Raw genomic sequence first — 23,070 nt, 5'->3', positions numbered from 1 at the left:
CAACACCAAGATGATTTTGCATGTTAATGGCAGCACAGTGCCCAAATCAATAAATTCAGGGCACCTAAGGAGACAGTTAAAGAGCATTTGGAAAATGTGCTATCAAGTCGCCCAAAGCGTGAGCTAATGAGACGCTCTGGATGCAGGTTGTGTGAGACTACGTATGGATAGGCACCGCTCCACACCTAGGAATGGGACTGAGTGTCCATCCACACCTATAGCCCAATGTAAAATGACCCCATTAGTCACCACCTGGCCTTCCCTGCTATTTTAATAGCTCCATTGCTGTATATTATTGTCTTAACTGAGGAAAGATTTCTCATCTAACTTAACATACGATTTTTCTTCATAAGACGTATGACAAAAAATTCATTCCCTCAATACACTTAAGTGAGCTTCATGGCCTTCAGAGCATACCATTTATTTGCTGAGCATCTCAGATCAAAACATAAGGCTTTTGTTGTGGTTTTATTTTTTACTTAAGAATGTTCCTTTAGATCAACTACTTCATCTTTTTTGAGCCAAGTTATCTCTAAGCAGATTGCAACTGTTTATCAATCAGTACTTCACAGAATTGATGCATTTTTGTCACAACTTATTAAAAGAATACATGATTTTCTTTAAACTTTGAGAAAAGTCACCAAAAAGGGAACAATGAGTTTGGTATAAATTTTAACCTATGACAATATACTATGGATCTCAAAGTTACTCAAAGAATACAGACTACAAAATCCTATTGAGTATGGTTAAAATTAAGTTCATATAATATTTAGTTTATACTGTGTCTTTGCCATCTGTTACAACCTCTGTTCTAGTAAGAGTCATCAGTCTAGTGTATCTTTAGGTTGAACTGGATAAAATATAGATGTGGACAATAAGCAACTTATGGCCAGCTTCACTTTTTACTTAAATGAAATAATATTACAAATATTTAAGGTTTACTATATTCAAGTACTGAAGTTGTACCTCGTAAAAAATTAAGCAATTTATACAAAAATTTCAAGAATAATCTAAAAACTCAGAAAATACCAGAAGTAATCCCATTACTACTGACTATCTCATATCCTTTCCAAGATTATTTGCGCTGCCACAGCATGTAGCAGAAATGGTAAGAGTTCAGAACTTCAGTACATGTGTGCACAGAAAAGCTGATAAACTTATGCTAAGCTTGATGAGGAATAAGAAAAATAAATCACTTCCAGCATATGGGCTGTATCTTCAAGCAAAAACACTGCTCAGCCATATCTCCCTACCATTTTTAATGATTTAATTTGGACCGTTCCTTTTTTTAACAAAATTATTTACTGAAGAGCTAGAGTCAGTTACTACCACATATGGCAAAATGAAAAGCACTGCCTTTACACCATTGAGCTGCATACAACCAACATGGCCAGACAGTCCTAAGAAAACTTTTATTCAGAGCAGAACTTAGCAGCCTGTCATTAGCTACAAAAGGAATTCATGAAATGTTTAAAGTGCATCCAAATTCAACATTTCTTTATTTCTTTCCAGACTTAAAAGTTTGTTTCATGGATATTTAAAGACAAAATACTTTCTGTAGTAAGGACAGCAAATAAACATGCATCCTAGCATGCAGAAGAGCCATTTAAACCCAAGAGTGTTACACTGATGGTGGCTATTAACTATGGAATGAAAATCACCAGTATTACTTAAAATCTACAGGAACTTTCAAATACACAGCTTGGCTTGCTAGCAAAAAAAAAAAAAAAAAAAGCAGTGCAACAAACATATGCACTTAAAACAGTTTGAAGCCGGTTGGGGAAGAATGAAGCACTTCTCGCAGATTAGGTATGCTTAATGAGCTTCTGAAACACATTCAGATACTACAGAGATGGTGGCTTATCTACCTGAATAAGACAGGAGTTAGCAAAAAGGCCCAAGTGACAAGTTTTCTCCTTTGAAAAAAAAAAATGGAACAAGCCTTTTGAACCTAGTTTGGGTTACATTGTTTAAAACATGTTCCTCTCACAGCTTTACAGTTTGGAATTAGTAAATAACTCACGTATCTTTCTTAATCCCCATAAAAATGCTATGTTCAAAACAAGGCCTGAGAAGGAGACAAAATTAATATTTACACACCTTAATACACACTAATGTAAACTGCATTTTCAACTGAATGCAGAACATGAAAGCAGAAAGCTTAAGTAATTGCTCTAAACACTACCTATATATATAGGTATAAATACCTAGTGAAAAAGCAGCGATTTTCCCAAGCATTAAGTTTTCAGGACCAGTACGCTCAGGAAAAGTGGTTGCAGGTGTTTTTTTCTGGAAGAATGAATGCTGTAACTTGATACATGTATCAAGGAGGGAACAGTATTTCAGACTTTAAACCTAACTCGCTATTGCATAACATGGCATGCATCTCTGAGCAAAAGAAGGCAGTATTAAAGATAGTCAAGAAGAAAATGCTTACTAATTAGAGATGTCACAAGTGAGGACTTATTCACGTGGTAACTCTTGAATTCTATGAAAACAATCTCGCATTGTCTTTGGCCATACAACACTGGCAATTTCAACAGTATACTTCCAAAATGTTAGCAATTCCTCTATTTTATTTATTTTTTTTACTCATTTACTCACAGTTAAATTCACCAAGACTATCACTGCTATATTAAAAAGTAACATATACACGCTCTCTGCTGCTTGCATCCCATGCCTTGAGCTACATACATATCACTCTAATATAATTAGGGCACAATGTTATCTCAAATCAGTTTTGAAGCAATTTAGTATCACTATTCATGCATATAAATTTTAATTATTTCTACTTCAGAAAACATAAGAGAACAGATGCAAAACAAAACACTTTCACAGGAAAAAAGCAATAGTAACCAAACATATCCCTACTTTCTTGTCATTACAGGAATAGAACCAATAGGCCTTTTCCATCATCTTCCATGACTGATGAAATCTGAATATAATAAGCTTCTTAGCAGCTTTATCCTTAGTTCCAATCTCAATACTCAATCAGCAAAAGTAGTGTGCGTTGTGTTGGAAATGGGTATTTTTCAAATTTATCATTCTGTAAAACATTTTTCAAGAATACTTATGTGCAGTCCTTCTAGATGCATATGAATCCTCTGATATAAGCAAACAACCATTTTAACTGGAAAACCCTTATTTGCTTCTGAATTAAACAGTTAATTGATGATAACAGATTTGTTTCAATGCAACCAGTGGGGGAAATATATACCTATAATGATGCATCGCACATCAGTGGAAGGCTTTAAACCAGCTTGCACAAGCGTTTCCTTCCTTCAATGCCAGAATACTTTAACAATCAGTAGAACACACTCATGTCACAACAATTTTTCTTCTGCACAAGTACAGTTTAGGTAAATTCATTCATACCATCATGAATAAAGTAAACATACAGATTCCTCTTCCAGAGGTTTTATGGTTTTGGTTTTGTTTTTTTCCTCCAAAGTTAATTTTTTCAATTATTTGAATGACAGATACTCTGTTGGTAAGTCTGTTGTGACTAAGTTTGCAGAGGGAGACTGAAATAAAAGAGGACACAGTATCCTTAAGAAAACACTTTGTATAAAACTTGATGCTCTTTTAAAAGTTGAAGTAAAGGTAAGCAGTTGCAATGTAAGTTCTCATAGTATGTACTGCAACATGCATTTCTAGCTGAATACGTTCACTATTAACAGAATTTTTTTGACACACAGTAGAAACTACATACTAAGAATGAAAATGCCACTTATAATTAAGCATAAAATTATTCTCACCCAGTATTAGTAATAACATTCCCAAAATCCTTTCAAGTGATTTTTATATTTTATTGTAATCAGATAACTGCATGTTTTACAGCATAGTCACACATTGTATTTTGCTAGTCACAAACACATTGCCTTACATAATGATCTGCATCATTTCTGCTCTATACTACAAAGCCTATGACTGAATACAAAAAAGTTTTACAAAAGAAACCGTTTTAAAGACTACAATAACAATAAAACCGTTTCCAGATAACAGCTAAGATTATAAAGGCATATCACTGTATATTTTTACTGGAATTTCTTAACAGTAAGGAATGAAATAAGTTTTAGTATCTGCGACGCTTGTTAGGTCCTTCAAAGTTGCCCCCTGGGTTTCCTCTACCAAAGCCACCAGGTCCACCACTCACGGCACCTACACCACTCATTGGCGGCTGAGGAGTTTCAGAGCCCGTTCTACTAACCAGAGGTGAACCCATCTGTGATGGACCTCCTTGAGGGAATCTCTCATTATGCTAATACAAGTCCATTTGGAACATGCCAAATGTAAGTTACAACAAAACCCACAAGTGATGTTGTCAGGAAGTTCAGCAGATAGTCCAGCAGAATCAGGATCACACATAGAGGGAAGAAAGGAGCAATTCAATTAGTTATTATCAAAAAGGAGCTGGAAATTAAAGACTGCTAATGCTACCCTCCAACTTTGTAAAGTAAATGAAAAATTAGAAATTTAAGTATGCAAACCAACTCTGGTGCTGAATGTAACTTCATCCTTTCAAGCACATCTGAACAATACATATTCTCTACGTAACAGAAGAGCGAACAGTGCTTTCAGACCTGAGTCCTCTTCGGCCTAACATACCAACTACAATGCTTCTCTGTTAAAGGAGTTAGACACAGAAACATTGTCAAAGTAGAAAAAAAGTTGAGCTTTTGTATTTCTAGAGACTGCAGGTTTAGTCTTTTAACAGCGAAATAACCTGAAGACTTACATTTCTACAAATCTGTAGATTAAATGCATTTCAGTCCATACCACCTGAAGTCAGCCTTTTGTACGGCACTTCAGGGATCTTTAAATAGACTTGTAAAATCCAGTTCAAATAAACTAGTATAACTAGTGATACAATGCATAGTTGGACTATGCTTAGTTTAAAAGTGAAATTTAACCGGAAATATCAATAGAAGATGAAAATCCAGTTAATGTTACACATGTTTCTTAGTTCCATACTCAACATTAAGGTGTATGTGCTTAAATAGTCTTGACTATTAGCAATTCAGACTCAAAACAGAAAACATGCATCTGAGCACTTAATAGTTCAGCATTTGTGTGTCTAAAAACAGAACCCTACACGATGAAATTTAAAACATTACCTCAACATAAGTTAAACCATTAAAAGCATGGATGTATGGTACAAGCAGATCTTTAAATAACTCATCCTTCAGCTGCTGAGGACAGTAACACTTTCAGAAGAAATTCCTTCTGAGCAGAGCGCTGCATAACTGCCCAGGTATTCAGAGTTGAAAGGGAACATTAAAGACTGTCACGCTATTTATATGCCTGAATCAGAACAGTTCTTCCAGAAGCCTAACTCCAGGAATAGCAGTAGAGCTCAAGAGTTCCAGTAGTCACCTAATTCATAACTATATATGCATATATTTTTATTTAAAAGCAGTATTATATCTATATAAATGAAGTTATATAGAATTTAGATCATGGTTATATATATGTGTGTGATTTTTTAAAAGTTCACATTGTATAAGAAAAACAGTTATTCAACAGCTGTATTAAGATCTACTACTGCCCTCAAAGAACCTTAAAATCTGCAGCACTGGTTAGAAATATTTTTTTAAAAAATGTCTTAAATGCTTACAGCTTGCTAGTGATGGATATGAACTTTAAAAAATAGCTCATCACATACTCCTGTTAAATTTTACCATTTAACTTTTGGACAAAAACAACTTTTTCCAATAAAAGTCTTCTATCCAGTTAAAGAGAAATCTGCTGTAGTAAACTACTACAATAAACTATGAGGAAAAAAAGCTATTTTTAAAACATTATGTTCACAAATATTTCAAAATATGGCAGTAAACAACAAAAACACAGTTTACTCCAATTTTCCCTAGATTTATAAAAACATCCAATTTAAAAAAGATGAAAATTACCTTTCTGGTCTGTAAATCGTATTCTCCATTTCTCTTAACAGAAATGGAAACTAACTCTCACAGTGTTTTAGTAGACAGCCCTCAAAGAATCTTTGAGGTGTCTTTCTAGCAGCAACAAAAACACAAGAAGGGCATGCCTTTCTGTAGGGGCCTGCCCCCACATTAAAAATCTTGAAACTACAAAATGAAAAAAAACAGCAATTAATTTGTCCCCTTCAGTGGTGTACAGAAGAAAATGCAAGTTAAATTTTTGTTTTTAAAAAGCACATTTGGAAGTGTCAGTAGATTCCCTTCCCTACACTTCCATAACTGGAATGGCTTTTTGTAGAAAAACAATTTGAGAGAGTTATCATGACTTAAGACAGCACCGGTTTTTTCCTCACACCTCTTTTCAGTGTCTATACAATCACAAGAGAATGTTCCAGAGGTGACCAGTCAGTAACAGAGTAGTTTCAAGCAAACATCCCCATCCTTGTGAGAAGTTACACAAAAGATAAAATGAATCGGTCACTATGATGTGAAATGAGGTCGTCATCTTTCACTGGTGAAGACCAAACTTATTATGTATTTAGCACTTAATCAAAATCTCATTTTCCTTTAAGGAACAAAGGATTTTGTCAAAACTACTCTATAAAATAGCTCAGTCATAGACTGATACTGTTAAGAAGGCATAGATAAAATTTACAGCTACAAGTGCTTCAGTGTTCCAATAAAACTATAATGGAATCACTGCTTATACCTCATACTCCTTTATATCACACACCACTGCTAGAACACCTCGAGTATCTACTTATGAAAGAATACTTGAACATATATAAATATGAGATTTAAAATGCTATAGTTGTTTCTCTACAGAAGACATTACAGCTAGGAAAAATGACTGTCTGTAAGAACAGAGCAAAAATGGCCAGTGCTTTAACTGGAGCCCAATAGCATATCCTCTCTTGATAAAAAAAATCCAGATGTACACCCTACATTCCTAGTACCCTTGGCAGCTGGGCAATACTATTTGCCTGTGTTGACATGACAGTTATAACTAGCAGCTGTTGGCATACTTGTTTTTTAAGTGATTACTGTCAATCTGTTTTTTCAACACCATTAGAAAAGAAATACAGTAACACTGAAGTCACTTTAAAAAAAATCAAGTAGTTTACACAAAGATATCTTCACACTATGCATAGCTTCCAACATTTAACTTTTCATCTGATTATGAGAAATCAAGCTAATACATATGATTTAGTTTCATTAAACAAAAAAGTAGCAAACGAAGTATACAGATTACTCTGGTATGTTGTTTTCTCTTAATTTCTCAAAAGTGATTTCCTTTTATCAGCAAATTTTTCAAGACAGGTCATATGTGAAAAGTCTTATCACAAATAATATATGATCTAACCCCAATTCTAAAAGTCTTGTTACAGAACAAAGAAGTCACCTTTCTCCTGATGGAAGTGGGATTTTCACAATGGTCTTCTAAGACCAAATAAAGGTTTTCTTTCTGTGTTGTTCACGAACAAGTCTTATCAATTACTTTTAACAGACTCAAAACCATTTAGCATGCTCTTATTCAGTGTGAAAATATCTTTGGTAACAAATATGTGCCATGAGACATGACATCCATTCAAAGGAATTAAATTTGTGATACGTTACCACTGTTCCATTATCTGGCATCATTGGTGTTCCCATATTTGCAGCTCCTTCTGGTCCCATGGAAGGACCAGGACCCATTGCAGGGCCAGGTAAAGTTCCTCTGTTGTTCATATTCATACCCATCATTGGAGGAGGGCCTTGGTTACCAGCAGGTGCTGGGCTAAACGCATCTATGCAAAACAATCTATACTTAAGAGCTGTCCTATCTGAATTTTACAAGAATAAAAAAACAATTTACAATATTTAAAAAGCCAAATGTACAAGACTTCCAATACTTGAAATATAAAATATATATATTCTTTGAGACTGTACATTTACCTCAATCATCTGCTTTTAAACAGATTAATTAATCCCTGTTATCACATTGCATAATCTGCCTTCTACAGTTGAGAAACCTGAACTTTGCAGCTAAATATAGCTGTACTGTTTCTGTGCAGGAATTTAACTGTTCATATAGCATATATATGCACACGCACCACAAATTAGAAAAATGAGAAAAAATCTCAAGTGATTTTGCAGTAATTAATAGCTATAAGGCAACTCAGCCCTTTCAGGATTTTAACTTTAAATATACAAGAACTGTTCTACCAGTATTAATGTTACATGTCGATGCTAGACTAATACACTGCAATACCATATAAAAGTGATACCAATGGTGGCACTCAACTTTTTAATGAATTATTTGTAACACGATATAAAGAAATCTTGCATTTAAATGTATTTTATTATAGTAAAAGTACCAGAAATATAAAGGAAGTTTTGTTGGAATTTAAAGTCACAGATAAAATTCCTTAAAAATTCTGATTCACTGGAGGAGGGAGCAGAAAAGCTTAAAAAGCCTCTTTTGCTCTTCTGGAGAGGTCATTTGGCCACAACATGGAGCTAGAAACCACCACTGCCAGCACCCACTAACACACTCAAGCGAACTGCATTCAAAAACATTTTTTCACGCTGTAAGAAAAAGTCTGATTATATAAATAATTTATGCCTACTATTATGAGATGTCATAATGTTTAAGACTGGTGGCGATGCACTCTTTTGTCCCCACAATGGTTACGCACACTATTCAACCAAAAGTGCGCATCTGAAGTTTGATAATAGAAGAAAACATGCCTTTGGAATCTAACATATGTTTCAAGTCATGATAATGCATACCAAAAAAAAAAAAATCAAGAAATCAGACATGTTTGCCAGACTAAAAAACTTGTCATTTTATTTCAAAAATCAGCCTCTCACCTCTGTTCATAACTTCTTCAGTAATGTATATACATGTCCACCATCGTAAGCTGGTCACTGAGCACAAACACAGTACCATGATTATCTGTACGTATGCAAAACTGCATCTGTATTACCAGCACTGAGCACCTATCGCAGCAGTCAGTGAGATCACTACATCAAGATACTGCTGCTAAAATTATAAACTTAGGCTCAATCATACACATTATATCAACTGTAAATTGCTTAGCAAAAACAATCCATGCAACACAGTAGCACGTAGAAAGTGCTGCACAAGTTTATTAGAAGCAATAGAGAAAAGTATTTTAAAAAGCAGTACTTGCCTGAGCTTAGTCCTAAACACATGAAGACCTCTCCCTACAACATGGAGCTAAAATACAGGCACGTTCAACTCAGATTCTTGCCTACCCACAAATGTGAACAGTTCATTTAGCAAGTAAAAGGTTGTGCTGTAATACAAGACAAAATTATAGCTGAATAGCCAATAAAACTATTTTTCAGCGTCAACCATTCAAGGACCTAACATGGAAGGAAAAGGAATCTAAATTGCTAGAATAAGGAGAAACGTCTATATTCAAAGTCTAGAAGTGCCCTATATGACTGTCATGATGGCAGTACTCAGTGCTGGTAGTGAAAAATGACTAAAACCAGTCAATGCTCAATTACCTATTATGGCTTACCAGCCTGCTAATTAAACTTAGCCAGCCAGCCACACATATAGGTAGTGTTCACTTAGCCTTCAACTGCAACAGTGTTTTTACCCTCTATACCATACAAATGTATCCATACTTCTTCCAGAGTGACATCTAGTATACTATAGCATTATAACAGTAAGCGTCACTGTACTATTAAGCCAGTTTCAGGCTGTAAGTTCTGTCAGAAGGAAGGGAGGGAGTGTAAATATAGGGAGAGAGCAGGGTACTGCACAGGTTCAGTGAGAGGCTGTTACAGCACCTTATAGCACCTCACTGCCTATTTTTTTCAGTGGGACACTGATGTTAGCAGTTTATTCACTGGACCAGGCATAGCAACAGATAGAAAACAGTCAATCAAGTTCGTGCCACAACACAAGGACTAAAACCCACCTTTCTGCAATCTGAAGGGCTGAACACTCTGTAAATGTCCAAAATGGACATGCCAAGGTATGGCACAGCTGGCAATAAGTCACAGTCAACAGCCCTCAGCAATGCAGAAATGGCTCCCAAAAAGCCATTTTTTCCCGGTTAGAGAAAGATTTTTTATTATTCGTTTTGAGTTTGGGTGGTTGGGGTCTTTTTTGGTGATAGGGTTGTTAATGGCCTGGAAAAAGAAAAATCTCTACAGGGAGTTAACCTAAAATCCAGCTACTGTAGAACTAGACATTTTACCTATTCAGTATGGGTATTTTTCCCTTTTTAAAATAGCTGTTTGTTGTTACAATAATTTCTTTTGAAACTACATATTTATTTCTAAATGTATTTCTATCAAGTTTAAAATCTAAAGTCATAGCAAAAAGCCTACAAAGCAAAACAATGATGGATATCATAGTTAAGCATTAAAACTTCCTTCTAGTGGGAGGTGTCCCTACCCATGGCAGGGGGAGATGGAATGAGATGATCTATAAGGTCCCTTCCAACCCCAACCTTTCTGTGATTCTATGAAAACCTGACAAGAAAAGTAAGGGGCTGGGAACTGACTGCTATAAATACATATTTTACTATAAATACATATTTTAAATCTGTATAATAAAAGCATACCCTATGAATCTGGAAAACTGGTGTTAGTTTCCACAGTATCAATAATTACAAAGCCTCCTAATTAATTGAAATTTTCAAGTAGAGTGCGCTGAAACAATATGTAAAAAAATGTAAAAATGCAGCTATAAAATAAATGCAATTTATGCTTCAGATTACTATTTCTAGATAACTTGATCTTTACAATGACTTCTGTTAGAATTATTTTAGCCTCTTCATTTTCTGCAAATGAAAAAGCCTATTTCCATTTTGTGGCTATAAATGTTTCTCAGTCACTGAACGCGAGTGGTGAATAACATATTTGAAATGGGGACTGAGCAAGTACTTCAGTCTATAAATTCATGTTACTCAAAGTCAAGCCATAGCATTCACTAAGCTGTATATACACTTTCAAATTTAAAATACTAATTTATTTTCTTTTTAATGAACACCAGGGAGCTTCCTAAAGATATATATTGATAGTTAATAGTTTAATTTTTTAAAGAAATATTCTTAATTTCAGTCTTGTTTAAAAGCAGATATTCTGATTAAGTAATATTCCAAATTGTTTGTCTGCAGATACAGAACAAATACTAACGATGAAGAAAGTACTTTTTTAGACTTCACAGTAGCAGTTTTTAGCAGTGACAATACTCTAAACCATGAAAATGAACTGAGAATATTTGCAAATAGAGACTTGCAGTAAGTGAACAGGACACCAACCACATTATTTGCTAAACTTTTATGAAGTACGTCAACAGGAACCGACCTATTTTAAGTTCTAAATCATTTCACTGCTTACACTTACAGTCACAACTTTTCTGATCACGTAGTCCCTCCAAAAGAACGCTGAGCACTTTCACAACTGAAAATTACTGTACTGCATCATATAATTTCTAGAGCATCAACTTTCCCTGCCTGTTTTCTCTTAAGATCATTTTCTTTCTCCTACCGATTTTCAAAACAGATACTTAGAGAAAAAACAACTATTTAGAAGAAAAATGTATTTTTTTTTCCTATTTCCTAATACCATTTACTCGATTTTACCAATAGTTGTCACCAATGAATAGTGCTTGAGTAACATGTACAGTCCCAAAGAAAAACAAATTTTACATTACAGAAGCCTTTTCCTTCAGATCCCTACCTCCCATGTTTATTGCTCCACGAGGACCCATATCACCCATTCTCATTTCCTGTTCTCTCTGAAAGTAAACATAGTTTTCATGATCAACCTATCATTCTTAGAACTTAAAACATTCCCATATATTCCATGAAAATAAAAAATCTCAAGTTTCTAAAGTTCCCATTAATTACAAAAGTGTGCAAGGAATAAAGTTAAATATACTCCCCTACTTTTATAAATGTCAAATGTAGAAGTTCAATATTACAATGCAGTACGTTTTTTTGCATAATGCTAAAGGTTAAATATCACAAGTTTCACTTATCAGATACAATCTAAAGTTTCATAAAAGTTATGTAATCAACTGCAAATCAATCCATCTTTACTCAATGTTCTTCAATAATCAGCAGTATATTTAAACTGTAAATAAAGAGATCCTACTACACTGTTGTCTAGAGGCTGTTTAGTAATACAGTCAAATTTGTCTTTATGACTCAAAAATGATGGCGTTGACTGCAAACCAAGCTCTGATGTGTTATGGTATATAAATTCAATCTGCCAATTCAACTTTGTTCAAGTAGTTTTGACTTAACTCAGTTGTGGTACATTTTTTGCTGTCTCAGTACAGACACTGACCATGTTTTTGAAACTAGCATAAAAACTTATAGCATATCATGCATTTAAACTGAATAGACAAATAACATGTGAAATTGATCCAGATTTAATCAATGCTCAGTTACCAACAGCAAAAAAGTTCTGGCATTACTGTCATGAACCATGCCCTGCTATGAAACAATATGCAAAAGTTACCACTTAAGGGAAAACAAAGTACACCCAGCACAGACAATTCCAAGGAAGTTTGGTATTACTGTTTATATCAGAAGGATGAAATAGAAATTTCACAGCTCATGAAAAACAATGATGCACCCAAAAAAGGTTGTAATGAATTTTCTGTAAGAATGTTGAAGTATATTCCATCATCGAGTGAATATACATGCATGTTAAGAATAAGCATATAAAAAAATTTACCTGATTCTGAAAATTATTCCACTTACAATTTACAAGTTCAGACATTTTAAAAACAGTTCCATTATCCCAACTTGATTTTTGCACTGAATATTAATCATGTCAAAATGCATTTATAGGTTTAGTTTTTTTAAAAAAACAATTTCACAAAACTTGTTTTAGTTGAATCATGTTTTGGGATGCCAAAAATTGAAGGTCCTCTACGACTGAACATTTAAAGCAGCAGTCTCCAACATTTGAAAGCACAGGGTCAATAGCTTTGCAAAAATATGCTGGTATAGGAAATTGTCATAAGATGTATGACAAAAGGATCTTGGGTCAGTGACTTCATCTCTGGGAACTCGTGTTAACCTAGGAAATGTACTTAAGAAGATTAGACAATTTTGGAAGGATTATGCTTTAGTGTCGAGATTAAAATGAAGAAATATAAGGCCTTGTTACTAAAAGACATGAGCTGAATTCAAGGTCCAGCTACAAAAGGCAGTTGTCGAACACTTTAATCAGGACTTCTTCTGACACTAGAGCCTACGTTAGATTTCATTTATAAAAGAATATGCAATGACTTTGTCAGATCCTTCACTCCAATGTCAACCGACATTAAGTGAAATCATCTGATTTTACTTGATCTTACTAGGATCAGTCATATAGATAATTTCACTTAATGTCAGTTGGACTAGGATCAGTCATACAGTCAGTTGCAGAATCAGCATACAACCTTGTTGATATTAGTCTGCTACTACACCTCAGTCCTGACATAAAGAGGCAAAAGAAAAAGTGGTATTTTATCCCTATGTCAATCCCTCAACCAGCATGGCAGAAAGACACCATGGCTACCAGTTTATATCAGTTGGATTGTGCATGCACATATGCACAGCCATATGCATGTGTGAAAACAGATTTCAGACAAAACACAAAAAGCTGAGAAATACTGTTTAGCTACAAGTAAATGCACTGGATTTTGAATTATTGCACATAACCTAATTTGGGAGGCTTCCAATCCTTGCAACACAAAGTCAGGACTGATGCCACTACAAGTTGTTGTGTTTTTTTTTTTTTTCCCCTAATGTGAAATGTGCCATACAAGGCAGGGCCAAGTACAAAGCCACTTAGAGGATTTTTTTTTTTTTTTTTTAAGTACAGAACTAGAAAACTGTACTACTTGCTAAAATTTAACTAGTTTTCTTTGCAAAAGATAAAAGCACTGGCAAGTTATAACACATACTAAACTTCCTCCACACAATAAACCACTGTTTTGTCTTAGCTTGAAATTCTGAAGGTCTTCAGTCACCAGTAAAATTATAAAAAAAGCAAGAAGTGTGGAATTGACACCCATATTTTGTTGTTAGTGTGACCTCTGTTAACAAAACCCACAAAGTTATTACTTGCCATTTGTAGCTTTAACTTTGGTGTTGAATTAAAACCATATAAAAATATTTCAGTGGTAGACTACAGATGAACATGTTCCTGTGAACATGCCTTATCTCTGCTACCTGTCAACGTGCCTACAATAAGTATTATTTCTGGTTTTTTATGTTCACAATTCACAGCATTTTTGTACATTTTCAGCATGGGGAAATTTTTATGTAGTTATCACAGAATTAGCACATTTAAGATAAATCTCCTATTAGAGAAAATACACTAACTGACGGAAAGTATCAAGAATGTGATTAAATGCTTGACATAATAACGGTAAAAATATGTACCTAGGTAATTTACCAAAGCTTTTATTTGAAGGAATCCCCGTAACAGAAATACAGTGCTATCCCACACCAACTGTGACCTAACAGTTTTTTTAACATGTGAGTATGAATGAGTGCAGGTAAGCCTGGTCAGCTGCTCTCTGGTATTTACCTAAACTACCAGAGAAAGAAATGCCAACAGGTGGTTTTGACAGATTAGCCAAACCACTACTGGCTGATGTTGTTGAACATTACAATGAGAACAGAGTTTTAGAACAGAGTTTTCTTCACAGGGCTTCTTTTCCTCCCCACATAACTACTCGTCTTGTTTAGTAGCAGCCTGCTTCAGCCCCTCCCCTGAAGCCAACCCCCAACCACCCATTACAGGGAGTTAAAATTGAGCAGCAAGACAAAGGAGAGTTAATTTTTTACTAGCGAAATCCATAGGGAAGCAGTTAACCTCTGAAGTCAGCAGGTACCTGGGAAAATAACTTAAACTGGAAGAGAACAAGAAAAATGGGTGACATACAATTACGAGGGAGACAGTTCTACAACAGATGTGTAGTGAAGTATAGCAATCTTTACGAAGAGCCTTTAAAACAATGAATAATACCCTATTTTCAAATTACAATTCTTTATAGTATCCTTCATAAACCCTTTTAATAATCCTTCACCTTTTCTTTAACTCAAAGTTTTCCAAGCCTGTTGCATGATTCTCATATTTCACAACTCGCTAATGCAAACAAACCTCAAAAGGGTCCCATTCATCTGAGTAATTGGCTTTTAGTAAAAATGATGGCAACTAGAGCACCATACTTTCCAATTACTTCAGATGCAAGCATTAAAATTTGTATTTCCTTGTTTCCAACTCCTGTTAACATTAACTAGACCCACATAAAAATATTGAATACCTTTTTCAAATTACATATACATTGTGCATTTAATATAGTATAAAATTTCTTTTTTCTAGGTATTATAAACAAGATTTTCTTGAGCACTTAATGTTTATCATGTGCAATGTTCTTGCACCCAAATAACCACTCACAGCAGTAGTCAGAAGCATATAGAAAATTGCCAAGATGATTCTTCATTTTTTAAGAGATATTAGTATAATCTTAAATAGACTCTATGAGAACACAAAACTAACAGTTTTGAAAAGACACCTATGATGAGATACAGGAGAATGTACCAGATATAATTCCTTTCCCACACTGAAAATAAAACCACAATTAGTTATAAGTTTAATTAATATATATATATTTTTTTTTAAAATTTTATTTTTATTTTTTTTAACTGAAACCGTTACTTCTGTTTTTCTGGAAACATGACTTTCAATTGTGCCAGACCAAAGAAATTACTATTTTTTTTCTCCAAATGAAGCAATATTCATGTTAACAAACTGTCAAAAATGTATGTCTGTATGGTTGAATATTACAGAATAGCAAAAAGCAAGGTATCAACATAAATATTAAGAAGTGGTCAAACACTTCCAAATTCAGGTAGAAATAGGCACTCACCTTTCAGCTAGGGGCTAAGGAATGGTAACCAAAATAACAGTAAGGCACAGCATCTAAACAATGCCTTATCAAAGAGCACTTACCACATCAACTTAGGTTTGCATATTAAAATCAGTAAGCTAATACACAGTTATCCAAGTTCTGTGTGCACAGCAAAATATCATTTACACTAATGTTGCCATCTATTTTCACTGAAGTGGAAACTGAATTCAGCTCCCTAACAAATTTTGTATTTGACAAACCAGGTAAGACATTTCTGTACCTCAGTATAAGTAATTTTCTTCTATAATATAAATCCATATAAATATGAATATAAATAAATAAAATCTTCTATAAATAAATAAAATCTTCTATAAATAATGTTCTTCTATTTTCTTCTTTCATTAAATTCTTCCTGGTTTAAGAAAAATTTTTATTTCCAAAAATTATTTCCAAAGGCTTCACCAGGAAGCATAAGTAATTTTGGCATAATCTTCCTTAACCCTTACACAAAATCGTAATTTATGCAAAAACATATTTTAAACACAAATTATTTAAGCGATTGACAGCACTGGATAGGCACTCAAAAATAAGAGCATGTGGAACACTTTTTGACTATACACTATTCACTCATTCCTAAAAATATTTTGTCATTTCAAGCCAGTGATTCCATTGTTCAGCTCACTGGAAGTTATGTTGCCAATAAGGAGTTAAAGTAAGAAAAGCCTCCTCCCCCACCCACCCCTGACCACCTTTCCCTCTCAGGTTTATCCATCATTTAAGACCTACACATAAGATTCTGGAATTTACAGTATCACAAAATATTGCACTTTATTCTATCACATGAAAAATAACAATCTTATTTCAAAATGCAAGACTTTCGTGCGTTCCTGAGCAATGCGGCCTAAATCCAGAGCTAGTCCTTCCTCTAAGACGGGAGCTGTACTGGGTGATTGCATGGATCTCCTCCAGCCTGGACAACTCAGTATTTCTATGAACAGCACCCACCCAGGAAATAGAAAATAAAAAATGAGCTCCCTTACATTACACAGATTTATACATGTAAATACATTAAACTAGATAACAAGAAAAGTAAATGTAGCTGCAAAGCATACAGTATACATGAAATTATGTCAAAAACACAAAAACAGCCATATTTTTAAATACAGAATCTAATGAAAAGAATTTTTATCAGATTTAACAGTTGTCAACAGGACTTGGTCTTTGTGAAAAACAAAGCAACAGTGCTAGAGGAGGTAGTTAAAGCCAATTTCCTCCTTGGCAATTCAAGTCATAAATAGAATTAATGGAGATGACACATTAAGTTAAACTATTAAAGAACGTGTACTGGAAGAATCAGTAAAAACAGTAATACGCACTGCATGAAATAAATGCAAACATACGTATTCCAGTAAAGGCTACAAGTTGGAAAAACATTCCTAATGATAGCAAAAATGAGTATTTGGCTGTTGAGCAAAAAGTTACAATTACCCTTATGGAAAAAAGATATATGGTTAGTTCAGTGCATTTCTTAAGTACTTCCATTATTTCAGTAATATAGAGAAGTGCTATTAAAATAGGGGAATTTCTTTCAGAACTAATGAACAGCAAAAGGATAGGAATAAGTCATTTAAACCAGCATTTTTACGATCTGATCAATTCTCTACTAAGTATTCATGTAGGAAAAAAACTCCATCCATGCTCTACATCTTTGCTCTCTGTTTTTTCTTTTGGGAACAAACGAGAGATTTTCAACTTCTGTGTGACTTTCCCTCGCTTCCCTTCTACGTCTCTCACAGAACACTCAGCATCTGAGGGCATCTCTCAGCATTTATATCCCACAGAAACAACAAAAGCACTTAAAGCAAGCTAAAAATATTTACTGCTTTTTGAGATGAAGCTTTTCTTTAAAAAGGCATTCAAATGTTTTATTTCAAACTTTTTAAATTACTTCCTAGTTAACTGACAGATGTAATGAATGCTCTTGAGTTTATATTACTAAATGTGCAGAACGCCTAACAGCATGATATGAAAATTGCCAGTCTTAACATACCTTGTAACATATACTAGAACATTTTATACAGGATTAAAGTGGATAGGACAGTACTTTATCATGGAACTTCATTAACTACGTAACATACACATTAGCACTCGCTGATAAACTGAAGACAGAAATGGGGGGAAGTTTGCAAGCACACATGCCTCTATGGTTCAGATTCAGAAAAAAATGTTTTAAAATAGAAAGTTACACATTCTGGTAAATCCACCTTAATTTTAACATCTTTTTCTGATTTTTACAAGAAGAGGATGAAAGACAGTTTAAGGTCTTCCTTTGTCTAGGTAACAAGACCTTCCTTTGTTAGCTCCTACTCTCCAAAGCATGCAGTTTGTTTATTTTGGGCAGGACTTATGTGTTAAGTAACTTTGATCCTCCCAGTTTGCTTTGTTTTTTAAGCCACCCCCCTACAGCTGGACTCAAAGCTAAATCTGAAGTCTACTTCCTTCCATCATCAATCTTTATGTGATATTTAAGTCAGGTCTACACTGGAAGACAGTTTAATGGAATTAATGTTACCTACATTATGCCATTTAGGGGACAAATTACCCACTTAATAATCCCCTGAAATAAACCACTATTTAATACAGAGGACACAGCCACTAGCTAATCTAAAAGAGCTAAGTCCACAAACCAGCTGAAAAGTCCCTCAAATTTGTAAGCACCAAGAAGACTGCAAAAAAAAAAAACAAATAGTAATATGTTTTACTAAACACTATAATGTAAATCTCACTGTACATGTTAACACTCAAAGACTGTCACCTATAGTAGCTTCAAAGTTATTAATGCAATCTGAGGAGTGTTGAAAATATTCAAGAATGCACAGTCATTACATTCTATCAGATCTCAGATATTGCTGCAAAGAATTTTAAGACTAGTTTCAACATGACTTATAATATCTTTTTCCTCAGCCAAGGAAAATTGTTTTTCATACTTTCCAAATACACCTGCTGTTTATAAGATGCAGCACTAAATATGTTCCTTTATTTATAATGCAGAAGAGACAATACTTTATCTACTAAATTTTACTTACATTTCAGTGTCCCTTTCTCTCATTTGATTCTTTTTAAATCCAAAATTTTCTAGTTAATTCCACCTCTAAGAGAGCAAACCTGTGATAGCTTACAGAACATGAGTATATACTTATACAATCAAACGTAAAATCCAAATAAATACATTATAAAACAAATATATATTTACATGAAAAACATGGATAAAAACACCACCACAAAAAGAGGAAAGTTTTTTTTTTTTTTCCCCCCCACAACACCAAGAACTCCCCCAACACTCCTGCTATTCATCAACCTCCATATGGCACACTGGGTTTGTTCCAGACTGGAAAAGTTTTTCAGTTACTACTTCACAATTAGAAAAAGGAAAACTCAGAAAACTTGTACATAAATACTGACACAAGAAGGCAACCTAAGAGCTGAAGTTGTTTCAGAAAAGTCAACTGAAAATGGATAACATCTTAGACTGAAACATGTCTGCAGTAAAGAGTCACTGTCAATGAATTATTACATGAATTACTGTCAGAAAGTGATTTTTTTCAAGATTTAATTTTGGGGGAGAAAGTTAAAAACCAGATTAGGAAAAAGAGACAAAAATACTTTCAACTGTTACACAAAAAGAGAAATTTTCTCACTCCTATGTCACGAGAAGCAGAAAATAACCACTGCCCTGAACTATGTGGAATAAGGCAAATGAAGCAGAAAACAAAAATGAACTTCAAAGTAGAAAAACTGAATAGTTGTTTTTTCATCTCAGAGCAAGAAAAAGAATACTTAGCTTCTGATCCAGAAAAGGCAGTTGTTTTTTTTTCCTAAGAGTTTATCATAAAGACAGCTGATAATTCAGTCACTGATTTGGATGCTGAGATATTCACCCATCTCCGATATTAAAAAACTGGTCATCACTATTACAGAAGTTGTCTACATTCCTATAGTGTTTTTTTTTTTTTAAAACGTCTTTATCTAGTGATCTTACACACTAAACTTGAGAACTGCAATCTTTTACCAAAAAAAGTTTCAATAATTTGAATAAAAGCACCAATAAATATATGTTCATTAAAAAGCTTGTTTTTTTTTTTTCCCTCGGGATATTTTATCATATAAGATATTGCAACTTTGTTTTACACAGAACTCATTCTTTCAGAATGCTTCATTACAGGCCAAACTTTCAAGTGATAAACTGAACTTGTTACCAAAACCAGGAAATAGTCCAAAACTAGCAAAGATGTACAACAGGACATATTCTGATTCTACAATTTTGTTCCAAATTGAGATGTCTTATCTACTTGTCTTGTAGTTACTTGCTGCTTCTCTGCATTTTAATACTGTATTTAAAACATTGCATTGATATATCATTATTTCCCAAATCCGCCCACACCCACTTCCATTTGTTATACATTAAAATAGCGTCTAAACAGCATCACAAAATAAAAAGGCAAGTTAACTGTAGTTCCTCATTTTCTCACAACCTGTGGAAAGTGTTATTCAGCAACTAAAAAAAATGTATACAGATGGCAAAATCTGGCACCAAACAAATTGAATATAAACAAGAATAGCTACGAAGAAAATCTAAAGAGTTTAATTACATGCTCTAATCAATCACCATCACCTTATCTATTCGGTTAGAGGAAAGCTTACCAAGTCCCTTCACTGTCTATGGCTATACAGATGAAGCGCTGAAGGCATAACTGCAGAGAGAATTTTTTTTTAGATCTGTAAACTATTTGAGAACAAGCAGGAACAGAAGTATTCTGCCCTTGATCTAACAACTAACACTCACAAGGAAGGTAAAATTCTGCTTCTCCGTATTTAAAGGTAAAATTCAGAAATACTTTCATAAAACACAGGTGCTAAGAGAAGGTAACTGCTTCAACAGGTTTAGAAATCCTTCCCCACCCCATGAAAAAAGGAAGACATCTATATATTACTCCTGACGGTAACTTCCTCATTACAATATTGTCGATTAATTTGGTTTCATGGGAGCTAAGGGCCACTTTAGTTCCACTGAACTTATATCATAAAACAGTTCCTTTTTCTATTATATTCATTTTTTGAATAGCAATGAAATGAAAACATTAAATACATTTCAACAGCTCAACAATTTTTACTACTTTTTTTAAAGGCACTTAACTATTTACTTACCTTCTGAAAGCAATATCCACCAGTACCTCCCAGTTTACAATCGTTACATGTAATCACTTCACATTCACAAAATATTAACGGTTCCAGAGCCATATTAGAGAATTCTATGGTGCAGCTTGTCTTTGAGTTACTCTATTTTTTAGCTAAAGAAATTGCATGTGAGTAGGTAAATATCAAAACAGACTATGGTACATCCATGGAAACATGAAAGACCCCTCCCTTACTTTTACAGAACCAGTTGCATTTAAGAAGTACTCCACAATTCACCCTGGCAAGTGTGGAGTTGAAGGGCTGTCTAACCAGTAACGAAGTCTGGGCTAACTGTACCATCACGCAAAAATCCACAAACATTTAACCAAAAGTTGGGTGTTCTAAACCAATGCTATATTTTACTTTTCCCATGTATCAGGTTTTCCTTGCACATGAAACAAAACTAGCCAAATTATCAGAATGAACACTGGAGTGTCCCAAAATGGCAATTCTTCCTAATTTCAAGATGAATTATGAGATGAAGCCAAAGGTTGCTTAGAAGAAAAATTAACCTGCCAAGAATATACTTACATCATGAAGTATGTGTTTATGTAAAAACAACTATTTTTTTTAATTTGAATGTGAAATACAACATTGGAAAATCACCTTAAAATATTTTAAAAGCAGTACTAGTTATAGCCACAGATTTTTCTATCATTCTTTTCTGGACTTATGTATTAATGTGTTTTTCCTCACCAAGTGATATTATATTCACTAACTAAATTGTGATTAAATCAAACTCCAATTGCAGATGCTATCTGGTAACTGATCTGAGTTAGCAGGTGACTAGAATATGCAAATATTTGCAAAACAGAAGTAGAAAGGCACGGTTTTACACCATGACAAAAGTGTATTCTCATCACTAGAAAAAGATCCTGTAGGACAAACTTCTAATAAACATATGCACATCTTTTATATGTATTATCAATGTTCCTTACATTCAGGATAGTTAAATATTGAAGATTTTATCACCAAAGTTCTGGCCAGTTCACATATACAGCACTTAAGGCATATTAAACATGAACAAAAAAGCATCAATGAAACTTCCTGGCATGAAACCAGGCTCCATATCCCTCCAGAGCTTCCCAGTGAGCTTTTTTTTTTTTTTTTTTTTATAACCTGGAAGCCATTTACTGTGAAACTAGAGGAAGATGAGGTAGTCTAATCATCTGAATAAAGAAAGTTCTGATTGAAGAAATCCATATACATGGTACCTGGCAATTCTAGTATTTTAATCAAAAGTTTAAGAAACTGTTCACTTGAACAAATCAAAATGGATTATGAAAAATATTGCTTTCTAGTTCCATATACAGTAACTCTCGAGCTATGGAGTCTGCTTTCATCAAAAGTTTTGTTTATATGTACTACAGACCTACAGCTCAAAATCATGTAAGAAACAATAGGAATCCCATCATAATGGGGACGAACAAAAATGGCTGGTTCTTGCCTAAGGAACATATGAGTTCTCAAATTGATGTTTAATAATTCAGCACATAGGTGTGTTCATCATAGAAAAGACACAAGCTAACTTGTCACAAGCGTAGCCATCAACAGCACTGCCTTCAGCACCACTAGAAAAGGCAGCGTGCTTCTTGTCACGTACAAAACACAGCTAATACAAATGCTCTTTCATCTTACACAACACTAAAGCTAAGTTAGAGAGTCATTCATTACCTGCTGCAGGAAACTGTGTTTGGGAAAAATTATTTAAGATTTATCATTTAAAGAAAATTTAATTGTCACCCTTTTAAAACCATGAAAAGTTAGTTTCCATTAACCAAGATGGTAACTGTCAGTTGAAGATGTGCTTGTCTCATGTTTTCCAAAAAACACTACTACTAAAAAAAACACTAACTCATCTAACATTATTACAACAGATCTCTGGAAAATTAAAGTGAAACTTTAAGAAAAACTTGATAGAAGACAGAAATACTACTTACATTCCATATTCCTCATTGAAGATTTAGTAATCCAAAACGAGTATTAGGCAGTGAGGTAAACCTACTC

At 34.1% G+C, this 23,070-nt stretch overlaps 1 protein-coding gene across 1 annotated transcript in view; it reads right to left on the bottom strand.

Annotated features, from left to right (window-relative positions):
- Positions 1-467: 467 nt before the first annotated feature.
- Positions 468-23,070, bottom strand: part of PSPC1 (paraspeckle component 1) — a 44,232-nt gene continuing 21,629 nt past the window's right edge. Inside the window, exons 7-9 of the mRNA XM_040544073.1 lie at positions 11,649-11,706; positions 7,557-7,726; positions 468-4,261 (exon numbers count right to left, since the gene is read on the bottom strand). Coding sequence (XP_040400007.1) covers positions 4,076-4,261; positions 7,557-7,726; positions 11,649-11,706 — 414 coding nt within the window. The 3' untranslated portion in view covers positions 468-4,075. The remainder of the gene's footprint in view (positions 4,262-7,556; positions 7,727-11,648; positions 11,707-23,070) is intronic.

This window comes from Cygnus olor, chromosome 1, assembly GCF_009769625.2.
Source record: "Cygnus olor isolate bCygOlo1 chromosome 1, bCygOlo1.pri.v2, whole genome shotgun sequence".
Lineage (NCBI taxonomy): Eukaryota > Metazoa > Chordata > Aves > Anseriformes > Anatidae > Cygnus > Cygnus olor.
The sequence above is the reverse complement of the archived record's forward strand: the minus strand, read 5'-3'. Positions and strand labels throughout refer to the sequence as shown.